The sequence below is a fragment of the Artibeus jamaicensis genome, unplaced genomic scaffold (assembly GCF_021234435.1).
Source record: "Artibeus jamaicensis isolate MK-2021 breed Jamaican fruit bat unplaced genomic scaffold, CSHL_Jam_final contig_518, whole genome shotgun sequence".
NCBI classification, from domain to species: Eukaryota; Metazoa; Chordata; class Mammalia; order Chiroptera; family Phyllostomidae; genus Artibeus; species Artibeus jamaicensis.
Window position 1 is genome coordinate 2,381,594 of NW_026521870.1, and position 26,302 is coordinate 2,407,895.

The following is a 26,302-nucleotide window of genomic DNA, read 5'->3' on the forward strand; positions in this document are numbered from 1 at the left end:
GCTAATAGAGTGCATGAGAATTTAAACCCAGGCAGTTTGTATCCAGAACATTGGTTTTCAACTAGGGTGATTTTGCCCTTAAAGGGTCATTTAGTAATGTCTACATTTTGGTTGTCAAAACTGGATGCACAATAGAATAGGCAGGCTGCTACTGACATCTTGTGGGTAGAGGCCAGGAATGCTTCTTATTACAATACAGAGGACACAGCCTCTCCATAATAAAGAATTATCCACCCTAGCTGGTGTACCTCAGTGGACTGAGTGCCGGCCTGTGAACCAAAAGCTTGCTAATTTGATTCCTGGTCAGGGCACATGCTTGGATTGTGGTCCAGGTTCCCAGTTGAGGGCTTATGAGAGGCAACCAGTTGATATCTCTCACACTGATGTTTCTCTCTCTCTCTGTTGTCTCCCTCCCTTCCACTCTCTCTAACAATAAATAAATAAAATCTTTTTTTAAAAAAGAATTATCCAAGGCCAAAATGTCGATAGTGCTAAGGTTGAGAACCCTCACCCTAGAGTCTGAGCTGACTGTGCTATCGTCAGAGTGGCAATGCATTTTTCCTTTAAATTATGTAAGGTTTGATAAGTCAGTTTCTGATAAATTTCTAAGTCAGTTTAATTTAGAAAATTATATTAAAAGTAATTGTACTTAGAGATGTATGTTTACTTACTGTCAAAAGGATAACGTCAATTTCTTTCCCATGTTTGGCATGTCCAGTGCTTACAGATACAGTGTTTTTAAAATGGCTTTATTGAGACAATATACATGTCATAAAATAAATTCCCATTAAAAGTGTACAATTCAGAGATTTTTACTAAATTTACAGAGTTGCGCAGTTACCAACACAATTTAATTTTAGAACCTTTTCACCACCCCCAGAAGATCATTGATCCCAATTTGGCATCTTCAGCCCAGGCAGCTATGCTTTATCTCTATAGCTTTTTCTCTTTTGGAAATTTCATATAAATAATTATAAAATATGTAGTCTTTTGCATATGGCTTTTTCACTTAATTCATTCATGTAGTTCATTTGTTTCTGTTTTACCATAATACTCCATTGCATGGTCATATCATATTTTGTTTAACTATTTGCCAGTTGAAGAGCATTATATGAACAGTGCTGTTAAACACATTTCCATACAAATTTTTATGTGGATGTATGGTTTTATTTCTCTTGGCTATAAACCCAGGAATGGAATTTCTGGGTCTATGGAAGCTTATGTTTAACTTTTAAAAGAAACTAATAAACTGTACACAGCTCAAAGTAGCTATGTACAATTTTACTTTCCTACTAACAATATGTGAGAGTTCAGAGTTTCTCCACATGTCTGCAAAAACCTGTTACTGTCTTTTTGATTATAGTTATTCTGGTGGTAAATTTAGAGGTATCTCATTATGGTTCTAATTTGCTTTTCTCTGATGATTACTGACGTTGAACATCTTTCCATGTTTTTTTAGGTACTTGTATATCTTTTTTGGTAAAGTGTCTTGAAATCATTTGTACTTTTAAAAAATGTTTATTTTTTTATACTATTAGTTTTAAAAGTTGTTTATATATCCTAGATACAGGGGTTGGGGGGGGTAGGGTTTTTTTAAAATACACAATTTATTAAAATTTCCTTAATATGGTACGAGGTTAGGGACTGAAATAATCTTTGTACATGTGAGATTGTTACTCAGTACCATTTTTTAAAAAGACTGCATTAAGTTGCCTCGTTGGGACTAACGCAGGTACCTTCATTGGAAAGCATTTGAGCCATATGTTTAATTCAATTCTATTGACCTGTTTTTCAGCCAATATCATACTATTTTGATTACTGTAGAGCTATACATTAAATTCTAAGGAAGAAATGTATATTCCATCTGTGTGTGTGTGTATGTGTGTGTGTGTGTGTTTAATGGTTCTTTTGGATCCTTTGCATCTCAGTATGCATTGTAGGATCAGCTTGTCAATTTCTACAGAAATCCCAGTAGGAATTTATAGATCAATTTAGAAGTGTCATCTTAAAGCATATTGACTCTTTCAATCCACAAATATGGAGTGTCTCTCTTTATTTCTGTAGATTTTCTTTAATTTCTCTAAGCAGTGTTTTATGATTTTCAGTGTATGTCTTATTTTTTTTAACAACATAGTTTATTGATTATGCTATTACAGTTGTCCTTATTTTTGTCGCTTTAGCCCCCTCTGCCTGGTACCCCATTCCTTTCAGTAATCACCCCCCCCCCACCTTAGTTCATGTCCGTGGGTCATATATATAAGTTCTTTGGCTACTCCATTTTCTATATTATTCTTAACATTTCCCTATTTTGTACCTACCAATTTGTACTTCTTAATCCCTGCACCTTTCCCCCTATTCTCTCCCTTCCCTGTCCCAGCTGATAGTCCTCCAAATGATTTCCATGTACATGATTCTTTCCTTCCTCAGCTTGTTTGTTTGTTTTTTAGATTCAGTTGTTGATAGTGGTGAATTTATTGCCACTTTAATGTTCATAGTTTTGATGATCTGTTCCTTATGTAATTCCCTTTAACATTTGTACCAAGACTCCTTTAGTTTTACATACCTGGCCTTCAGTTCTAAATGATAGCTTTGTTGGATAGAGAATAATCTCAGTTGTAGGTCCTTGCTTTTCATTACTTTGAATACTACTTGCCAGTCCTTTCCAGCTTTCAGAGTTTCTTTTGAGAAATCAGCTGACAGTCTTATGGGAACTCCTTTGTAGGTAACTGTCTGCTTTTCTCTTGCTGCTTTTAAGATTCTCTTTTTCTTTAAACTTTGATGTGTCTTGGTGTGGTTTGTTTCAGATTCAACTTGTTTGGGGACTTGCTGTGCTTCCTGGACTTGTATGTCTAAATTCTTCACCAAATTAGAGAAGTTTTCTTTCATTATTTTTTCAAATAAGTTTTCGATTTCTTTCTCTTTCTTTTCTGGCACCCCTGTTTGATAGTTGGTACATTGACCTTGTCCCTGAGGATCCTTAGCCTATCCTCGTGAGGTGTTTTTTTTTGTTTGTTTGTTTGTTTGTTTTTTATTTTTTATTTACTTATTTTTGCGTGGATGGGGGACAAATTTTTTTTCCTTTTGCTGTTCTGATTGAATATTTCTTTCTCCCTTATGTTCCAAATCATTGATTTGATTCTTGGCTTCATCCATTCCACTGTTGGTTCCCTGTACATTTTCACTTAGTGTAGCCTTCATTTCTGCCTGGGTCTTTTTTATATTGTTTAAGTACCCACTGAGATCCTTGAGCATCCTAATAACCAGTGTTTTGAACTCTGCATCTGATAAATTGATTATTTCCATTTGTTTAGTTCTTTTTCTGGAGTTTGGTTCTGTTCTTTTATTTGGGCCATATTTCATTGTCTCCTTATGTTGCCAGCCTCCCTGTGTTTTCTATGTATTTGATACAGGTGCTTTGACTACCTGTCTCAGTGGCGTGGCCTATTGTAGAAAAGCACACCAGTAAGTTAGATGGGGTGGAGCCTGAGGTAATCACCAGAGCGGGGCAACTTGTATGAACCAGGTTGATGGAGTCTCTGGTATGGTGTTATCTCTGTGGCTCTGTGTGGGGGAGTACTCAGAAAGGGGACAATGCCACTGGCTGGCCGCTGGAGTTTTGTCCAGAAAGAAGCCGACTCCTCATACATGCCCTGATGCAAGTCACTTCATTTTCTCCTCATGTGCCACTGGTGCCCTTCCAGCAGCTGCCTTTGTGTGAAACCCAGAGGGAGTGAGTCAGCCTTAGTACTAAGTCCTTTGTGGACCCTTTAAAAGGAGACTCCTGGGAATCCTGCAGTTTCTTCCACCGCCCCAATCCCTACTTGTTTTTATAACCACAAATTTTGGGGAGTTAATCTTCCTGGTGCTGGAACTGTGGGCTGTGTGGTTAGGGCTGGGATCCTACCCTCCCTAGGTATTTCTCCCAATGTGGGACCACCCATTTTGCTCTTACCTGGCTTTCCATCTCTCTGCTGCACTTCTCTGTGCCTCTAACCCCTCCTACTTATCTGGATGAATGTGGCTTCTTTAAATCCTTGGTTTTTGGTCTTCCATACCACTCAATTTTTCTGACAAATCTTGGTGATACTTCATTTGTAGTCTAGTTGTAATTTTTGCTGTAGTTGTGCAAGGAGGCAAAGCATATTTATCTATTCCTCCATCTTAGAAATATAGAAATAAAGAAATCTATATTTCTTTTTTACAAAATTCTTTAAGCAATTATAAATGAAATTATTTTAATTTTATTTAAAAATTCTTTTTTACTAGTACAGTATCACCCTTGAACAGCACAGGTTTGAATTGTGCAGGTCCACTTTTATGTGAATTTTTTCAGTAACTACTATTTTCTGTTTGAAGTTAGGAGTCCATGAAGTTAGAGGGCCAACTATGCACTGCTCTGTGTCAGGGGACTTGAGCTTCTGCAGATTTTGGTGTCCCCCAGTGGCCACAGTCCAGATATCAGTCTCCCACAGTAGCAAGGGATAACTTAAATTTGGGGGGAGTCAAAAGTTGTCAATGAATTTTTGACTGTGTGGAGGAGGGTGAGTGTTCAAGGGTCAACTTTAGATAGAAATAAAATTTATATTTGTGTATTGATTTTTTTAAAATCTAGTGACCTTCCTGAACTCATTTATTAGTTTAGTGTTTTTCTGTGGATCCTTTAGGATTTTTTACATACAGAATCATGACATCTGCAAACAATGTGTTTTGCTGTTTTTCTGTATGACTCTCTCATTTGCCTTATTACGTTGGGTAGAACCTCTAGTATAACGTTGACTTGAAGTGGCAAGAGCAGACATCCTTGCTTTTACTCAATTAAAAGTAGTTTCATCACTATTCAAAGATCAGTTTGTTTTTTCTGGAGCTGTATTGGATAGTTGATTTATTTTGTACTAGAACACTGAACTCAGTACCAGAGTTAAGAAATTTCTAGGTGCTCCTTGTGTTAAGGATACCTGTGCTTTGTGTGTTCTGAGGGCTAAAACTGAGCTGGCTAGCCTGCAGGAGTGATGGATCGGGGTACTCTGCCTATCTAATGTTAATTGTGGAGCTCTTTTTATTTCTTACACCTGGATTCAGTCAGTAAGTGGTTTCTCTTTCCTTGGTGACAATCTTATCTGTTTTCTTTTTGTTGTCATAGGTTGTTGATGTTTGTTCAGAAAGAAAATAAATGCTACTTTAAAGAGCCCCTTGGGTATTGGGCGTTGATTTTTATCTATTTGGAATTGAGCTCTTGGGAAATTGTAGAGGCAGTCAGCAAAACCAAGGGAAGAGATGATTGTTTTCATGTCTTTGTTAGTCTTTATATTCTATCTACTCATTTTTATGCTTAAAAGGAGTACCAATGAAGAGTGTTAAATTATACAAAATGATGTGTGATCTAAGCAGCATGTTAATTTTTAAGTTGTCAATAATATACTATGATTGTAAATATAAAGTAGTGACTACAAAATCTGCATGTGCCTTAGAAGATTTATTTATTTTTATTTATTTTTTATTGTTGTTCAAGTGTACAGTTGTCTGCATTTTCCCCCCACCCCAGCCATCCCTACCTCCCTCACTTGATCCCAAACCTCTTGGTTTTGTCCATGTCTCCTTTATAGTTGTTCCTGAAAACTCTTGCCCCTTTTCTCCCTATTGTCTCCTCCCACCTCCTCTCTGGTTACTCTCAGTTTGTTCTTAATTTCAATGTCTCTGGTAATATTTTGCCTGCTTTTTTGTTTTGTTGATTAGGTTTCACTTAAAGGTGACATCATATGGTATTTGTCTTTCACCACCTGGCTTATTTCACTTAGCATAATGCTCTCCAGTTTCATCCATGCTGTCGCAAAGGATAGGAGCTCCTTTCTTTCTGCTGCATAGTATTCCATCATGTAAATGTACCACAGTTTTTGATCCTTTCATTTACTAATGGACACCTAGGTTGATTCCAGTACTTGGCTATTGTAAATTGTGCTGCTGTGAACATTGGGGTGCATAGGTTCTTTTGAATTGGTGTTTCGGGGTTCTTAGGATATATCCTAGCAGTGGAATTGCTGGGTCATAAGGCAGTTCCATTTTTCGTTTTCTGAGGAAATTCAATACTGTTTTCCACAGTGTCTGCACCAGTCTGCATTCCCACCAACAGTGCACTAGGGTTCCCTTTTCTCCACACCTCTCCAACACTACTTGTTTGTTGCTTTGTTTATAAAGGCCATTCTCAGTGATGTGAGGTGGTATCTCACTGTGGTTTTAATTTGCATCTCTCTGATGGCTAGTGATGCTGAGCATCTTTTGATATGTTTCTGGACCATCTGTGTGTCCTCCTTGGAGAAGTGTCTGTTCAGGTCAGAATTTTTTTTAAGGCATTTTCTGTGCCCCATCTTGAAACTATTGAATCGAATTTACTGCAGTATGGGACTCGCAGCTCTTGTGTTTTAATTTGCTTTCTCTAGGGTCCTAGCTGTTGTATGATTAGAGGTAAATAAAATAAGACTGGAGAAATGTTAATAATTATTGAAGCCTGGTAATGGATATATGGCAATTCATTATATTATTATATATGTTTGTCTATGCTTAAAATTTGCTATCATAAAAAAATTTTTAATGCCCAGTTTGTATGTAGTAGCAACAACTTGTGTAGTATGATTGCATTGATGTGGCTTTTTAAAGTATAGATCTATATGCGTAAAAATTACGTTTGGAAGGAGAAAAGAACTTTAACATTGTATCTTTGTTGGGAAAGAGGGAGCCTGTAGAATTCAAGGAGAGGGCCTTTTGTTTGAAGTATGAAACAAAAATTAGTTTCATTTCATATCTTTAAGATTTAATTTTTTTAATCATATTTTATTTTAAAAATAAAATACATAATCTTTAAAAATTTATATTTTGGGACTTTGCTATAAATATTTTTTTTATCCTAAGAAGCCATTACCTAATAATAAAAATTTTATTGACCAAGTACAGTATTAAAGCACCTGTATATATCATCTTAATTCATTTGTCAGAATTTACTAAATTTTTATAATTTTGTGAAATAATGAAAGTTATATTTTCTAGTAAAACTTTTGCAGATGGGCTTGTGTGTCACTGGTTAGTGCTTATTACATGATATGCTTGTTAAAAACTGCATGGATTAAACCCCAGATTCTTATCTAGTAAATATGGGATGATGGTGGGATGATGCCTAGGAATTTGTATGTTCAAAGAGCTCCTGAGATTATGCTGATGGCATCTTCAGATCGCAGCTTTATGTCATCAGATTTTTGTTGTTCAAGAATGACTTCCTGTCAGTATGATGCTGGAGATTATCCTTTTGATACCTAGAGTCAGTTTTTATTGTTTTTTCGAAGTAAATATTTTTTGTTATATACTTAATCTTATGGTTCATTAGAAAACACCTGTCTTCAACAGGACATAATTTGTGAAATCCTTTTATTTATCTTGTAGTTGATCACAGCCGAGTTAAGTTGACTCTGAAGACTCCTTCTCAAGATTCAGACTATATCAACGCAAATTTTATTAAGGTATGTGTTAACTTTAGATGGTGTTTCTCTGCCACACGTAATGTTTTCCTACATGCTAGTTTTTTAAATTACTTTGAATTGCCTACACATGATGCTATCAGCAAAAGAAATAAAAATAAAATCACAGCCCTGAGCATTTTTATGTGCTTTCCCTTAGAGTGTCCTTACTCATAGAGAATTTTTTGTGATATTGGAGATAGTTTTCTTTTTTTACTGAAGACTTATAAACACTTTACCTGTTGCTAAGTCCTCTTTCCTGTTGTCCCTTTGAGTTTATGTACATGGCCATTCCCTGGTAGTAAATCGTGTGGGTTATTTTCAGTTTTTCTTGATGGTAATATTGCAGTAGACATTATTCTTTTGAAAAACCTCATAGAATAAATTACCAGCGCTGGAATTAGTGTGTAATACTGATTTAAAATTATAGAATATAAACTTATATTGAAGACTTTTGTCAGCTGTCACCATTTCAAGTGACGACCTAAAACACAACATTAAATATAGTCATATATAGTTAGCTCTTTTGGTATAGTCTTTGATCATAAGTGGTTAAATTCTTACATAGTTATCAATAGGGAGACAAATTCAAACTGCTAGTTGATTAAATAAAAGACTTTTAAGCTGTTCTGTGTTTTGGAATCTTTATATGATAGTATAGTTCTATTTTTAGTGGTTTATATATGGTACGTATACATACATATTTTAATACAATATTTTGTTGATGGAAGTATTAAAGTGGTAAGAATTATATGGTAAAAGAATGTCTATGCCAACATTGAACAGTAATGATTTCAAGTAAAAACCTATTTTTTCAAACAAGTTGAATTTTATTAGTAAACCCAAAACAAATAGATAAAGCTCATATATAGGTGATTTGTTGTTTCCGAGGTAGTTCATGTTTATATTCTTCTATAAACATTTGCTGAATATTTATAAAAGGACATTTGTGAAAAGTTCTAGCTTTTAATTGCACTTTAATAATACTTAGTCATTGTGGGATTCCATTAATGTTGGTTTAGTATTTTACTCTGCCATCTTGTTTGGTCTATTCTCAGGTTCATTATTGGAAACATATAATAGGCATGAAGTAAACTTTAAGTTGAATAAATAATGAAAGTAGCTACAGAAGAATCTAAGAAAGAAATGTTGGCTAATTTTAGTATTGTTTTTAGAATCAAAGGATACTTTGATGTTTCTGCTACACTGCAGTTAACTTTGTTGACTCAGTCTTGGGACTTTAGTTTTTAATTCTTAGGTAAATAATTTTTAAGCAATCATAAGGCAGTTAATCATTAATTCTGTGTACCATGTCTAATAAATACACAAAAGTAGAAACTTTTCACTCAAAGCTGAAGTGATTTGATTATAATTTTGTCATGCTTTTATGTACTCTGAACGAAAAATTATATTTGGAGATGCCGTAAGTGAAAACAGCAGTATTAATAACATTTGAAATCTTAAAATTTAGGTAAGGAAATATTTTTGGTAATCATAATGAAATTTGCTTTTAACCATTTTAGGGTGTTTATGGGCCAAAGGCATACGTGGCAACCCAAGGACCTTTAGCAAACACAGTGATAGATTTTTGGAGGATGATATGGGAGTACAATGTTGTAGTAAGTAATTTACTTTTTATAATCTATTTTGAGAAGTATTACATGTAGTCACATAGGATGTTTTACTAAATAAGACATGGAAACTCTTTTTACCCATAATGATATCTCAGTCATTGCTAATGTTTACTTAAAAAGTCAAATTGATTCTACGATGTTTCTTTAAATTAAGAAGAGGGTGTGGTAACACTTTAAACCTTGTCTTCTGTGAGTAACTAATAACGACAGCTACTAAATAAGAGGGATTGATAGATGCATAGAGAGATTGCTGTGTGATAAATCAGGTATAATGAAATAGTAATTGTAGAATACAGATGGCAGCTACACAACTTTGCATTGCATTAAAAAATGTTAGAGTGGGGGAGCAAATGTAATAACCTTAGGTTTAAAGACAGTTAAATGGCCCTGGCCTGGAGGCTCAGTTGATTGGAACATCGTCCTGTATACCAAAAAAGGGGGGGGGGTGTGGGTTTGATCACAACACATAGCTACATCCACAGTCAGGGTGCGTAGAGGGGGCAACTGATCTGTTTCTCTCTCCAAAAAATCAATAAAAACATAACCTTAGGTGTGGTTTAAAAAAAAAGATTATAAAGAGCATTAAATGCGTTCATCCTTTAGATAATTTTATTAAATGTAATTTCAAGTCAGAAATAAATCTCTAAGATTTATAAAATTTGTTGCTATATACCCTGTGTTTGGAAGATGTGATTTTGATAATTTCTTTAACTCATAGTTTTTATATTAATAAACTATATGAATGATCCTTGAAAGTATAGTCTTCATACTTTTCATATTAAAACTGCCCTTTTTTGCCTGGTTAGGATGTGTATGGGAGGCAACCAATTGATTGTTCTGGGTAAAAATTAATTCTTGAAATCTATATTTCATTAAAAAGAGAGAATTGTGTTTAATTCTTCCTCTTATCCAACCCCCACATCTTTTTTAGATCATTGTAATGGCCTGTCGAGAATTTGAGATGGGAAGGGTATGTATACCTATTAACACTTAAAACTAATTTTGGTGTATTAATTTTGTCACTTTATTTCTAAGGATATATATTCCAGGTCTTGTATTCTGAGCCCTTCTCGTTACAACAATACTTCGTGTGTGTGTGTGTGTGTGTGTGTGTGTGTGTGTGTGTGTGTGCGCGTGCGCGCGCGCGCGTGTTCTGCTATTGCTTTTACTGGATGAAAGGAACAAAATATAAGTACATTTTATTATATGCTGAAAATAATAGATTTTAGTCATGATGTAAGTAGAATACTGTTTATGGATTGAAGTGGAGAGGCATTTTAAAATTAGAAATGGTGCCCTGTCTGGTGTGGTTCAGTGGATTGAGTGCCAGCCTGCAAACCCCAAAAGTCACCAGTTATTTTCCAGTCAGGGCACATGCCTGGGCTGTGTGATAGCTTCCTGCTTCCCAGTTGAAGGCATAAGGGAAGCAGCTGATCAGTGTATGTCTTACACATGGATATATCTCTCCCTCTCTTTCTTCCTTCCTTACCTTTTCTCTAAAAATAAATAAATTTTTTTAAGCAGGCAAAACTAGGGATAAACACGAGTTGAATAATTTTGATTATTATAGGTTTATAGCATGAATATTTTGATTATTATAAATTTATAACTTGACTATTTTGGTATTTAAATATCACTGCAAATATCACTGCATTTTTATTGTTTATGCTATCTTCAAAAAACTTCTTTAATATGAAATTTTTAATAATGGCTTTTTGTGCCCTATACACATGAATTTAGTTTTAAATCCATTTGATCTCCTGCAGCATTAACTACTGCGTCTTCATTGTTTGGGGTGGTAATATTTATAGGATAGGTACTAAATAAAATTTATGTGTGGTCTTCTGTAAATGCAACACACAAATCAAACTTAGGAAACAAGTTATGTGGTAGTTTGAATTTTCCCTATGCTCATGTGGTTCATTAGTTAAGGTAGAAGTTAGTTTTATTATAAAAATTTTCACTAAAAATTTTTTTGGTAAAGAATATGTTCCCCTGGCTGGTGTAACTCAGTGGATTGAGCGCGGGCTTGCGAGCCACACGATCACGGTTCGATTCCCAGTCAGGGCACATGCCTGGGTTGCAGGCCAGTTCCCAGCAGGGGATGCATGAGAGTCAACCATACATTGATATTTCTCTCCTTTCTCCTTCCCTTCCCCTCTAAAGATAAATAAATAAAATCTTGAAAAAATTTTTTTACTCTCCTAACAGTTTCCTAAGTTACTATTAAGGTTTAGGGCTTACTTCTCTTCTATTTAATAGAACTGTCATCCTATTTCATAAGCTAAGCTCCCCCTATATATCAGTAATAATACTTGATGTGAAAATAAGTTGTATTGAATGCAAAATTTTTTTAAACTAAAGATTTTGTGATTGGTAGTATTTTGTTAGATTGTCAGTGGATTCAGGCCTGCTAATTTGTTTGATAACCTTAACTTAAATCTCGATTAGAATGTGATTGATGGAAAGAGTATAAGTAATGAAAACAAACTATCCTTCCCTAGCTTTTTTGACCATTGGTACAGCATACTGTCCCCTCCAAGCTTCACTTTACTCACCTCCAACATAAATGTTATATGATTATACCTTATGCAGGTATTGATGTTTAACAGTTTTTGGTATTAATAATCATTAGTTTATAGCTGGATTATAAATACTAACATAATCCTCACTCATTTACTGTGGTATATTAGTCACACAGCTGCAGTTCTTACTTATCTTGTATAACTTGTTTTTGTCTATTTTCAAGATGTTAAAACTGTAGCAGGTAGAAGACCACAAAATCCTTTAAAATAACTTAATTAATTTTATTATGTTCTATGAACTTTTACTAGGAAATGAGTTTTGTGGTTTTAAACATCCTAATATATTAATAATACTGCACTAAGCCAAATAACACACTAGAGAGTTATACTTTGTGGCCTTCTGAGCAGTACTGTTAGTTTAGGGTTAATTCCAGCCTGTAGGTAATAATTCTACTTAAACTATATTTGAAACTGTAAGAACTTAGTAAAAACTGATAGATTACCCACTGCCTAAAGGCTTATTTTAAGCTAGAGTGTCATTTAAGACTTTTATTGTAGTGGGTTTTAAAGTGGTTTCATTTCTTAGCATCAGAATCATTGTATATTTTTATTAAATTAGTTTTTTCTTAACCAAATTTTCTAAAATGATGGGGTTTGATATGAGAAAACCAGTGAAATTGAGTGTTATAGTTCTATACCTGTGTGGAACAGAAAGATAAGGGGGAAACTAGTTCCACTTTCTGTAATTTCAAATAAAAGTGGATAGTTTACATTATTCATTATGCTTGTATCAATGAGTATTTGTTACCATCAATGTAACATTGAAATATACTGTTATTTAGTACTTGCAACAATTATGTAAGATAAGGATTATGATTCCCATTCTCACAGGTAATAGAACTAAAGATCAGTTAAACAGGAAAATTAGTACTTTTGAAATTCTTTTGCTAGATTTTACACTTGGTGAAAATTCAGCCAGATATTATAGGGATTTTAATTGTTTAGGCTTTGAATCTTGCCTGGAAACCCTTCATTCTAAATAGCTCTTGTACGAAAAGCAATTTTTTTTCCCCTGGAGGATATTGTTAATGATGTTCTTATGATCAGTCTTGGAGAGGACAGAGTAGTTCATCTTTAAGAATGACTGGGTAACTTCAGCTCTCTCAGATCTTTGTCTACTGATGGCAATTATTCTGTTTTCTGGGAAGCAACAAGAAGCTGAACACTGGGGCACAAAATATTTATAAAATGTCAAGAATAACTATCCTATGGATTACTAACTTTCTTTTTTGGACAACAGAAAAAATGTGAGCGCTACTGGCCTTTATATGGAGAAGATCCTATAACATTTGCACCATTTAAAATTTCTTGTGTAAGTACCTGTTTTTATGTAGATTGTTTAATCAGAAAATTGGCATGCTACACCAATAATTAAATTATAATATGCGTGAACCCTTTTTTATATGCACTCAGTGTTTCCATTGTAAATCTATACTTAATTAAACAAATATTAATGTTTGTTTTTATACCACTTTAAAAATGAGAAGCTTTGAGATTGACTTTTCATAAATATATAAATCACTCATTACCATATGTTAATTGTGTTAGTCTTTGTACATAAGTTAATAAGTGTATGGGTAAATGGAGTAACTGTGCTTTGAGTGGTATATTTGAAACCCTTGATGTTTTATCATGTTTATCTTTCATCTCTGTCACATTCTCCAGCATGTTCTAATTATATATTGTACAAAGATGGCTCTAAGAATTGCCATCCTAGACGTAAAGATTGATCCTTTATGGCAGACAATTTGTTAAGAAACTTAAAATATACAACCATTTAATGAGCTCTTAAAATGAGTTAAATTGAAGTTCTCAACACAGATCTGAGAAATCAATTTTAAAAAACCAATGAAAGAAAAAGTAAAATATAAATGAACTTTAAAATAAAAACAACAGTTTGCTTTGGGTTACACAAGGATGGCATCTTTCTTAATCAGCTGAAAGAAATCTATTTTCTTATTTACTCAATTCCAAAGACCTATGTTTGAGCAAACATGAAAAATAACTTACCTGTATTAGTCAGGGTTTTCCAGAGAAACAGAATCAATAGGATGTGTATATATAGAGAAAAACAGTTTAATTATATGGAATGGGCTCACATTGTTAAGGAGGCTGGTTGGTCCAAAATCTGCAGCACAGGTGGGCAAGTTAGAGACCAGGGGCTGATGTTCAGTTCCAGTTCAAAGACAGTCTTGTAAAACCAGGAAGAATTGATTTTGCAGATGAAAGCAGTCATCTGGAGAATTGTCTCTCTTGGGGGAAACTGGTCCTTTTGTTCTTTTTAGGCCTAGACTAAGGAGATACAGCTCACCCATATTATAGAGGGCAGTCTGCTATAAGGGCAGTGGTCCAAGTGCGCTGACCATAATAGTAATCTTACCCCCAAACACCCTCACGGGAACACCAAGGGTAATGTTTGACCAAATACCAGTTATTTGATGTGACCACTCTTTGGCCTAGCTAAGTTGACACAAAAATTAATCCCATCTCATATTCCCCATCTCATAATTACTTGTTTTGGGCTTTGTTTTCCATGGTTAAATGAAAAAAGTTTCTGTAATTTTACTTGTAATTGGTGAGTTCAGGAAGTCCATACTTTTATGACTTATTTATACTTAAAACTTCTGAATTTCTCTGCATACTCAAAGTTCAGTGCTTCCCAGGTCAATGATCTAGAAAAGGACTCAACTTGTGTCACACGGTCTCCTTTATAAATCAGTGTGTTTTTCTAATGTCAACTACAACTCAGAGTGCAACTGCCTAGATTTAACATGCGGTCAGTACTCTAAAGTGTTGTTAGAACAAACTGTGGGTTAAATATAAACATTAAAAAAATCATGCTGCATTTCATATTATTTGAAATTAATAAAAACCAATACATCCCACATTGTGTACTTCCGTGAGGGAAAACCCTCCCCCTTACGAACTCCAAAAATATTCTGTAATGCTTAGAATGCAGGAAACATAGTTCTGTGTGGTGTGGTTGTGTTGAACATTTGCAAATTCAAATGTGATAAGATAGCTGTACTCGGTATTATAAAATTCAAGGTGAAAATGTGTATGCTTAACATTGAACAAAACAACTTAATTTTTGATCAGTAGGGGATCAGGAATAGTAAAACAACTTATAATAATGAATAGAGAAGAGAAAGGAATCATTTATAATTTGAAAAAAGATGAATTGATTTTGGGTGAGTAGTTGTTCAATTGAACTACAAGATAATTAAGAAGTCCTTGATGAGGTTTGATCTGATTACTAACAGCTGGTTTAAATTAATTTGTCAGCATTGGGATTGATAACTTGCTGAAGAAGCAAAAATTTTTAAATAAGATTTCAAAATAAAAAGTAATTTGTATGTCTTTTTCTTGATTCAAACAACTTAGGATTTGTTAGAACTGATGTAAACAAAAATCAGTTTTAGAAATAGATGGCAAGTTGGTGAAAATAACCATAGCAACTTGATTACTTGGCAATCCGAGTGTCTGAGACTGAGGAAGGACAGTATGAGGAGCTCTCTTGGTTTGGGGATGAGGAGGGTAAAGTGTTTGTAGAAGCAGAAAGACTGGCTAGCAGGAGCTTGGTTGTGTGCCGCTGCATGTAAACCACTGAGACCAGATGTTGGCCCAGTATCCATGAGTCAGTCTAATCCACTGCTTGTTTAGTAAATAAAGTTTCATTGGAATACAACCAGGCCCGTTAATTTACATGTTTGCCTCTCACAACAGCAAAGTTTGAGTAGATAGAGACTTTATGTCCTGCAAATCCAAAAATAGATACTAGCTCATCTTTTTATAGTTCCAGAGAAAATTAAGTCCTGGGCCAGTGTTTTCATTCATACTCATTTTGGGTGGATGAAAAGTATAAAATGAATTAGTAGGATTTTAAAAATTAAAGCAGTGATAATATTGGATTGTTTTTATTAATAAAACAGTGTTGCTCTTGACAATCACTGTCCTGGACTATTTTGGTTTTAACTACTAAGGTAAAGAATAGTTTGCTTAGGGACAAACAGACCTAGAGTCTTTATTCTAAAACTTTGACAAATGACAGTAAAAGACTTTTAAAGTGGTTATGTTATCCTTAACCAAAATAACAATTTGGGAATTTCTGAATGTATACTCCTCTCTATTTGGCATCCAGTTAACTGAGAGTTGGATGTTTAATAAGGAACATCACGCTCTGTGGATAGATGGTGATAGGTACTAAGAAGTAACATTTTGTTTGTATTATTACTATTACATAATTCTGGTGATGGTGGTTACTTTTATTGGATGATAAACTTTTAGCTAAGTAATTAGTGAACAGACACTTCTGTTTAAAAACATGAATAGAGTGCTGCCTTCTTTCTCCTCAACAAAGATGCAGAGCAGCGTCCTCAGCAGGCACAGAAATGCAGATTTTTGTGAAGACCCGGACTGGCAAGACCATCACCCTTGTGGCTGAGCTCAGTAACACCAGTGAGAATGTCAAAAACTAAAATACGAGACAAGAAGGGCATCCCACGTGACCAGCAGCACACAGGATGTGTGTTGGCAAACAGCTAGAGGATATTTGTTTTTGCTGGCAAACAGCTAGAGGATGGCCGCAGTATCTTGACTACAACATTGAGAAAGAGTCCAGCCTGCCCTTGGTGGACTCTGCAGGGTGGCATATTTGTGGCCTCCTGTCGCCAGGTTGCTCAAAAGTATGACTGCGAGAAGATGGTCTGCTGCAAGTGTTATGCCTGCCTGTACCCCTGTGCTGTCAGTTGCCACAAGAATTGTGGACACACCAACTGCACACCAAGAAGGTTAAATAAATGAGGCCCCTCCACCACCTCCTCAGCCCACAGAGTGGCCTTCTGCCTGAACCCTGTGGCCCTGGGACCTCAATAAAGTTTCTCTTGGCATCTACTGGAAAAAGTAAACATAAGAAAATAAAAATATATGTATACACATAAATAAAACTTAAATTTGTGAATTTTAGGATAGTGGTATTTATAATTACTAAGTATACCAGGAATTTTAAATGTTGATTTTATATTGTGGACTTTAAATACAAAGTTATTGTTTCTTTTGCTGTGTACTGTTTTTGTTTTAACGTTGTCACTACCTCACAAGTGTTTTCCTTTATTTAGGAAGCTGAACAAGCAAGAACAGACTACTTCATTAGGACACTCTTACTTGAATTTCAAAATGTAAGTATTTTTCATCCAGAGGTAATTTCTAAGGACAATTTTTAAAGAGAAGACATAAATCGTATTTTATCTTACATAAAAGAGACTTAAACTTTTTTTTAATTCTGTGCAATAATGAGGGAAATCAGAATGTAATGTTTACTTAGTTTCTTAGTTCCTTAGAAACTACATGTTTAATTCCCTTGAGCATTTAGTATCTTCAGCTTTACACTTATCAAATTAGAAAATAATTTAGTTTAAATAACAGTAATATAAATTTTAACTTAGAACATCTGTGCCTAAATTAAATTTACTGTATTTGGAATAGTTGGCTTCTTTACTGCAAATATATTTCCTTTATTGTAATAGCAGATTATAGCATTGTTTAGATTATTTTCCACTTCTGCTATTCATAATATTTTAGAAGGGGTCAGGCCACTGTCAAAGCTAAGTTGTTTAGATATATTGTTTTTACCTGAAACACTTGATTTCAGTGTTTCAGAACTATATAAAATGATAATTTGTCTAGGAAGAAAGCAAAGAAAAATTTAATGGACATTAGAGAATGCTTGTCAACCTCTTAATTTCTCTACTTTTTATTGTCTTAATGTAGCTTACTTTTATTATCTATAATCTGATTTGGCCATGAAGTTCATTATTCTTCCCCTTCGAGTGTATTTGTAAACACACTTGCAACTCCTACCTTACTGTTTACAAGAAGACATGGTTCCAGTACTTTTACTGCCCCCCCGACTTGAATAATAATCATGTCCCTTTATTTGAGTCATTTATTATACTTTGGTTGCTATTTCTCAACTTACAGTAATAACGATAGGTACCTTACTAAATTTCAGTAGTGATCAGGCATTTCAACTCTCCTGACTCTTGTGGTGTGGAGACTGTTACCTGCATTGCACATAGATGAAGATAGAGTCTTTTTTTTAAAAAAATATTTATTTATTTATTTATTTTTAGAGAGAGGGGAAGGGAAGGGGAAAGAGTGGGTGAAACATCAATGTGTGGTTGCCTCTCATGTGTCCCCTACTGGGAACCTGGCCTGCAACCCAGGCATGTGCCCTGACTGGGAATTGAACCAGCGACCCTTTGCTTCACAAAGTCTGTGCTCAATCCACTGAGCTATACCAGCCAGGGCTGAAGATAGAGTCTTTAAGAAATTAAATAGCTTACTTAAAGTTACTCAGTAAATGGCAGAAATAGAATTTAAATACAGTTTTAATCTGGATTCAGAGCAGGTACTCTTTCAGTTAAACACCTAGAATAGCCGATCTCAAAGCATTTTGATAGGACTATTAACATTCTTAAAAATTACTGAAAATTCTAGGAGCTTTTATTTATGTGGGTTACATCTAATATTTACTATGTTTGAAATTTAAAGTGAGACATTTTCTTTATTTTCACATTTTATTTTCTTATTTTTATTGATTATGCTATTACAGTTGTCACAGTTTTTCTCCTTCGTCCCCCTCTCTCCACCCCCCTGCCCACTCCCTCTGGCATCTCCCCCTTTTTCATGTCTGTGGGTCATGCATGTAAGTTTTTTGTCAACTCCATTTTCTATACTGTGTTTTACACCCCCCTACCTATTCTGTAACTAGTAATTTGCGTTCTTAATATTTTCACCTTTCCCATTACCTCAGGTCCCCTCCCCACTGACTGTCATCCCAGTGTTCTTAATATCTATGATTCTGCATCTGTTCTTCTTTTTTTAGTTTGTTTTTTAGAATCAATTTTTGATAGTTATGTATTGCCATTTTAAAGTTCATTGTTTTGATCTTCTTCTTAAATACGTTTCTTTAACATTTCATATACTGATGGTTTGGTGATGATGAACTCCTTTAGCTCTGCCTTGTCTGGGAAGCACTTTATCTGCCTTTCGATTCTAAATGTTAGCTTTGCTGGATAGAGTAATGTAGGTTGTGGGTCCTTGGTTTTCACCGCCTTGAATACTTCTGGACAATCCCTTTTAGCCAGAAAAGTGTCTGTTGAGAAATCAGCTGACAGTCTCATGGGAGATCCTTCATAGGTAATTATCTGGTTTTCTCTTGCCTTTAGATTCTCTCTTTATCTTTAACCATTGGCATTTTAATTATGGTGTGTCTTGGAGTGGGCCTCTGCATCCATCTTGTTTGGGACTGTGTGCTTCCTGGACTTGCATGTCTATTTCCTTCACCAAATTAGGGAAGTTTTCTTTTATGATTTATTCAAATAGATTTTCAATTTCTTGCATTGTCTCTTCTGGCATCCCTATGATTCAAGTGTTGGAACACTTACAGTTGTCACAGCAGCTTCTTACACTGTCCTTGTTTTTCTAGATTCTTTTTCTTCTTTTGTTTTGACTAGTTTTTTTGTTTCCTTATGTTCCAAATCATTGATCCATTTTACTGTTGTTTCTCAGTAAATTGATATTTTACTGGATATTTGACTGGATATTTTTTATGCTTTTGAGGTCCTCACTAAGTTCCTTGATCATCCTTATAACCAGTGTTCTAAACTCCACATCTGATAAGCTTGTATATTTCCGTTTTGTTCAGTTCTTTCTTTCTTTTTTTTTTTTTTTTTTTATGTTTGGCTCTGTTCTTTAATTTGGGCCATGTTTCTTTGTCTCCTCCTTTAGGTAGCCTCCTTATGTTTGTTTCTATGTATTAATTAGGGCTGCTATATCTCCGTGTCTTGGTAGCATGGCCTAGGGTAGTAGGTGTCCTGTAGGGTCTAGTGGCACAGCCTCCCGTCACTTAAGCTGGGTACTTCAGATGTGCCCTTTGTGTGGGCTCAGTACACCCTCTTTTTGTAGTTGAGTCTTGATTGCTGTTGGCCAGTCAGCGGCAAGGACTGGCTGTGACCACTGATCATCAGTCTCCACCCTCTGGAGGATCAGCTGTGTAGTACAGAGTGGTGGTGCTCCATTGGGGTTTGTAGCTGTACACTGTGTGCATAGGCTTTGGGATTTTCCATGTGGAGCAGGCCCCGTGTGTTTTGCCAGGGCCACCCTGCCTGGGCTCTAAAGCAGTCTGAGGTAGCTATTACTTGTGCTGGGCTTGGAGATTCCCAGGTGAAGCCAAGTTGTGAATCTAGGCTGGCTGCTGCTAGGGCCCGGCCTGGACCATTTAGCAAGAGGTAGAGTGCTCACTGCTGCTTGTTTGAGAGGATTTAGGAAGTTGTGACACATGAGCCAAGATCAGCCATTCATATGGAACAGCTACTGTTAACAGCTATAAGTTTTGAGGGCCAGAGTCTCGGGATCTCCAGGGTGGAGCAAACTATGTTAGCCAGGTTCATGAAATCTCAGATATGGCATCTGTGTGCTGGCTTTGTGGCCCTGAGTGGGAAGGTTCAAAAAAGGGACAATGGCTTCTGTCTGCCTTTCTGTCAGGGAGAAAACTGTCCCCCAGCTCTCTCCTTGATGCCATACATTGCAGTTCCCACCCCCTGCATGCTACTGGTGCCTTTTATGCTGCTACCCTGGTGCTAGAGCTCAGAGGAAGTGATTCTGAGTAAGTCCATTTGTGGGTTCTTTAAAAGAAACTGCTTGGGACTCCAGAACTTTCTTTCACCTACTCATTCACCCCCTGCTGGTATTCGCAGCCAGAAGTTTTAGAGAGTTATCTTCTTGGCACTGGAACTCTGAGCCTGGGGTCTGATGTGGGGCTGGGACCCCTCACTCCTGACATACCCCTCCTGGACTTCTAGCCATCATTGGTGGATATGGGACCTGCCTGTTCAGAATCTCCGTCCCTCCTACAGGTCTGGATAGATGTGGTTTCTTTTCATTCCATAATTGTCAGACTTCCATTCAACTTGATTTCCGACAGTTCTGAGTGATGGTTGTTCCATGTTGTAGTTGTAATTTTGATGTGGTTGTGTGAGAAGGCGAGCCGTGTTTACTTATGCTGCCATCTTGACCAGAAGTCCAAGACATTTTCTTTAAAAACATAAATACACAAGCACATGTTCCATTCGTAAGTCATGTAGTGTTGGGAAGACCCTGCGGTACAAATGTGAGAAAATGAAAGTAGAAAAAGTCAAATTAACACTGTATTATTATTATGAAAATAGTTTAAAACTCAGTGATCCCCTGAAAGTATTGGGGATTGGGGATCCCTACACCATACTGATCTGAAATAAGACAGATGGGTTTGGGGTTGCACAGGTTCATTTCTAATTTTCTTTTTCAGTTTAAATGTGATGTTAGTCTTCTAATTACAATAAATTGTAACACAGTGCTTATATATTGTATATCCATGTAATTCTATAGAGTAATTAAATAGTATATATAGTTAAATAGTGAAAGAGCTTGTTCTGGAGGTAGGACTTCCTGAGGTCAGATCCCACATTTGTCACTTGTTATGAAATGTTAGGTAAATTATTTAATCCTTCTCAGTTTTCTTACCTATAAATTGAAGATAATATTAACAGTATCTTCCTTGTGGCAGTACATGGGAATTAAATAAATTCTTACACATGAATCCCTTAGATCAATACTAGGCATGTCATGGTAAGTGCGGACTATCATTTGTTTTGTTGTTGTTTAACTGTGATACTGAATACCACATAACTATTCTTAGAAATGGCAGCAAAGTGAGATGCAGTTTTTCTTTATGTTTAAAAATTTACAAATGTATTTACATGATTGCTGAGTTTTTGTTATTCTTGAAGGAATCCCGGAGGCTTTATCAGTTCCATTATGTGAACTGGCCAGACCATGATGTTCCCTCATCATTTGATTCTATTCTGGATATGATAAGCTTAATGAGGAAATACCAGGAACATGAAGATGTGCCTATTTGTATCCATTGCAGGTATAAAAAGTATTTTCCAGAATTTTAAATAGTTTGGAATATGGCTGGTGTTATAATATGAGTGATAGATACATTGTATTTTGAAACCTAATTTTTGGGTTTTCATTAGGTAATTACATGGGTTGCCAAATCATAAAAGCACCCTGAATACTGAGGCATTTTTCCATCTCTTCACCTTTAAATTACATTAGATTTTTTAAAAAATAAATATTTATAAATCTTGGCCTTGGAGAGAGGATTTTTGTTTTTAATCCTCATCCAAGGACATGCTTATTGATTTTAGAGATGGGGGAAGGGAGTAGAAGAGGGAGGGAAACATCAATTGGTTGTCTCTTGTACTTGCCAATAGGGACTGAACCCAAAACCCAGACATGTTCCCTGACTGAGAACTGAACCCATGACCCTTTAGTTCTCAGGGTGACACTTCCAACTATCTGAGCCACCCCAGCCAGGGCCACATCAGATTTTTAAAAAGACTTATGTTCATAGTACTCATTTTATAAAACTGCTCTTAATTTGCCTCTTTAAGTGACTTGGAGATTCACTGGCTTCTTCAGTAGTTAAAAGTTTTTGTTTTTGTTTTACTGGAGATGGAACACTGAAGATAGTTTATTCAGTTAATCTAGTTGTAATGCCTACATTAATGAAGTGAAAGGGCTACTTTTAAAATTTATTAGCCAGAAAAGGTAACTTGTTAATGGGCTTAAGAACAATCAGTTAACGTGGTTAATTTAAAAATATTTTTCTGTAGTTATTTGTGATTAGTTGACCTTTTAATCAAATAATTGGTTAAAAAGAAAAAAAACATTTAATTGTAAAACTAAGGGATAAAGCAAATTCTTTGACTTTACAAGTTATTTGAAATTATAAGTAACAGTTTAAATATTTAGTGGCCAGTCTTACGGCAAAGTCTTTGAATACATCTGTAATTATTTCATAAGGATAGATATCTAAAAGTAGGATTTCTGAGTCATAGGATGTGAAGTTTTTAATGCAAATTTATTTTTAAATTTAAATAAAGTTAATGTTAATGATATTTAGTCCTACCACTATCAGTTTATGGGAGGACCTATTTGCTCCAGTCACCCCAAGACTTTTTGTTTTAATGCCTGTGATAGGCAAGCTTATGGGGGGGGGTAATTTATGTTTTTTTGTGAATTAATTGCTTATATACCTTGCCAGTTATTTTATAGTAGTAGTCCTTTATCTTTTAATAATTACACATTGTACATACTTTATATATTGAGGATGTTAAGTTTTAGTCATGGTTTTTATTCTAATTCCTTTGCGACATCTAAATTTTAAATTGTTTTGTAGTTAGAGGTGTGAATCTCTTTATGATTTCTGTCTGTTGAGATAAGCTTAAAAGTCCTTCCCTGACACAGTGGTGCTTAAAGTTTGCCTATATTTTTTAGCACTTTATATTTTAACATTTTATTTTTAATCCATTTGTACTTTTTTTATGATTAAGGTATGAGGTTAAGAATTCAGCTTTTGCCCTCCATTGTTAGCGAACTCCCTGTGAGTGTTCTAGTCAAACAAAGGGAAACCCTTTGATTGGGGAATCCACCAACCATTATGTAATATGGTGGATTAAATATACTCAGATTAAGTATATTTAAATATGCTCAGATCTGTTTCTGAACTTTTCTGTTTTGTTTTATTTGTGTGGTTCTCTGTGTCTGAAATACACTTTTAACCATGAAGTTTTAAGTATGTATTATTTAGCTCTAGTAATTCTTGACTGTAAAATTCTAGAAATGTTTTAGAAATGTGTGAAATTGACATATGTATCAGTGGTTTAAAATGAATATTATTGATCATTAAGAGCTTTTTAAAAATTGTACTAAGTTGCTTATAATGTACTTTATCAGGACTTTCTACATTATATGTTTAACAGAGTACTTCTAAAATTTTTAAATGCACATTAAAATAATGCTCGACTTTCTTCTGCCTAAAAATTATTATAGTGATGACAGTAACCTTTTTAATTGCTCATAGTGACTCAATCCTGAGATGCACATTGCCTCCCTCTAATTGAGAATCAGTTACTCCAAACTATTTTTGTCATGTTTTTAAAATAAAAAACTTGTGGTATTTTATTTGACATTCTCCAGGTTCTATTAGTTCTCCAGGAGGTGAGGTGCATCCGTGATCTTTTGGTGAATCATTGCTGGTGTTCAAATCAGTCTCGGGGCTTGTAGCATTCTTCATCTTTCCTGTACGTTTTGCAGTGAAATAATGCACTTTTTTCTCTTCTACTCTAAAGCACCGGAACTGTGTTTAAACATTGAATAAATTTATCTCTGCCAGATATTTCGTTAGCTAGACAAGGCTTTCTGAGGTGGAATTAGACTTTCATAGTACAGGCTCCTGTGTATTCTGTGAGTTGCTTACCTTTGGCAGTTCCTTAAATTTAATAAAAACAAAATGCAAATACTAATGTTGTGGATGTATGCTATTCACATACCGTACTTTAAGTACTACAAGTAGAATTTTGTCAGATTGCTTAAATGATATTTTTGCTTGTAAATATTAATGTTCTTAATTTTTGTAGTTTTTTTAATCAAAAAAATTTAAAACTTTGTATTCATAGTGCAGGCTGTGGAAGAACAGGTGCCATTTGTGCCATAGATTATACGTGGAATTTACTAAAAGCTGGGGTAAGAATGATTTTTATATAACAGTACATCCAGTTTATCTGTTAGGATTTTCAAATATAATGACCAGTTGCTGTAAATTTCAGCATATGTTTTGTTGTACGTGTTACTTTTTTAGAAGTAGATTTGCTATCAAATAATACAGGTTAGTGAAAAGGAATAAATGATTCACATTACTTTGAGATAATGCACTGGACAGCAAGGTAAACATGTTGTTAACCATTTGTTCTAGGTGAATTAATACCTATTCTGCATTGACTTTTACCAGATCGATTTTGTGAATATTTTATGCCTAACCGGAAAGATAGTACAGTGGTTAGGTATACTGACTCTGCTGCCAAATTGATTGCCCAGACTAATATTCTGGTTCTGTCATTTAGTAGCTGTGAGATCTTGGTCAAATTACTCAATTTCACTGTGACTCAACTCATCTGAAAGTGGGAGTCATAATACTAATAATTCGTAAGAATGAAATAAGTTAACCATTGTAAAGTTCTTTTGAATTGTGTGTAGCATGTGTTCAGTTCAGTGCTAGTTTTTATTACTATTGCTGCTATTATCACTACACTACTGTTTTTAAAAAGATGGTTTGGTACTTTGGAGGATTTGAAAAACACAGTCCTCCTTATCGTGTATGGATTCAGTTCATTTGTTATTTCTATAATATGTTAATTTTCTGTGCAGTACAGAGAAGCTTTTAATCCCTTATAGCTTTATGGTTCCTCTGAATATGCCAGTCTATGTCTTGTGTTTAAAAAAAGATTAATAAAATGTTTAGTTTCTTTCCTTCTTTTCTTTCTCTGTTCTTTTTCCTCCTACCTTTCTGCCATTTTTTACTGTTGTTAGGGAATATTTAAATTTTAAACAGTTTCTTAAAAAGCCCAGAGATTAAATTTATTTTTGTATTCCTCAAAATGGTAATCATCTCCTAATACTCATTGGAAAGTTTTAAGTGAATAAAATTCAAGTAGGATTCTATTACATGTTAACATAAAAGTCAAAGATTAAAATTAAGGTGGAAGAAGGCATTTAGATAAATGCCAGCAGGCAAAATAAACTCATCATTTCAGCAGTTGTATATTTTGAACATAACCCCCATTTGATTCAGTTTGGCCTAACATAAATATATTTTGGGGCCTTAGGTTAGGACTTGATGTAAAAATCTTTTGATATAAAGACTCCCTAGCAAAAAAAATCTGGGGAATTTTCTTAACTCTTCTATCTTCTTTATCACTCCGAAGTATTTTTATTGATCACCAAAGTATAATAGTTTTGCCTCAGAAATGTGCCTGAAATCTGTTTCTACCTTTCTGTATATTTTTATACTACTGCGCTGAACCTCTGCCAGTTTCTTTTCTTTTCAGAATGCCATCATCCCTGCTACAAAAGTTGCCTGAATATCAAGTCTGTTTATGTCAGGGTTGCCTATTGCGGTAGTTCTAATTACAGATGTACAAAATAATTGTCTAGTATAATCAGTCTGCAGCGATGTAGTGGAGGTATCTGATTATTTTTACCTCTCAGCCTATCCTTATGTAGCCAGCCCAGGAAACATTAGACTGTAGAATGAATTTAAACTCTATTATGTTTATATATCCCTAAGACTGTGTTACTGGTTTTCTGAACAATTATTGGAAGTTCATATATTATATTGTTTGTTTTAGAAAATACCAGAGGAATTTAATGTATTTAATTTAATACAAGAAATGAGAACACAGAGGCATTCTGCAGTACAAACTAAGGTATAGTTTTTTGTTTCATTTATAAACTATTTTTATAAATGCTTTTTCAGATGTTTCACCTTTATCATTTCATATCTCTAATAGGAGCAGTATGAGCTTGTTCACAGAGCTATTGCCCAGCTGTTCGAAAAACAGCTACAACTGTATGAAATTCATGGAGTCCAGAAAATTGCTGATGGAGTGGTAGGTGTTCCTGGCCTGTTAAT

At 34.9% G+C, this 26,302-nt stretch overlaps 1 protein-coding gene across 3 annotated transcripts in view; it reads left to right on the forward strand.

The window, feature by feature from the left end:
• Window positions 1-26,302, forward strand: part of PTPN12 (protein tyrosine phosphatase non-receptor type 12) — an 86,245-nt gene that overhangs the window by 35,020 nt on the left and 24,923 nt on the right. For 2 of the 3 annotated variants that reach the window (XM_037162216.2, XM_037162215.2), the window contains exons 3-11: window positions 7,429-7,505; window positions 9,026-9,121; window positions 10,068-10,106; window positions 12,962-13,033; window positions 16,839-16,898; window positions 21,552-21,694; window positions 24,291-24,357; window positions 26,019-26,096; window positions 26,181-26,279. In XM_037162216.2, the coding sequence (XP_037018111.2) occupies window positions 7,429-7,505; window positions 9,026-9,121; window positions 10,068-10,106; window positions 12,962-13,033; window positions 16,839-16,898; window positions 21,552-21,694; window positions 24,291-24,357; window positions 26,019-26,096; window positions 26,181-26,279 (731 nt within the window). Of the gene's footprint in view, window positions 1-7,428; window positions 7,506-8,846; window positions 8,926-9,025; window positions 9,122-10,067; window positions 10,107-12,961; window positions 13,034-16,838; window positions 16,899-21,551; window positions 21,695-24,290; window positions 24,358-26,018; window positions 26,097-26,180; window positions 26,280-26,302 lie in introns of those variants that run through there. The other variant, XM_037162217.2, reaches the window with a different exon arrangement.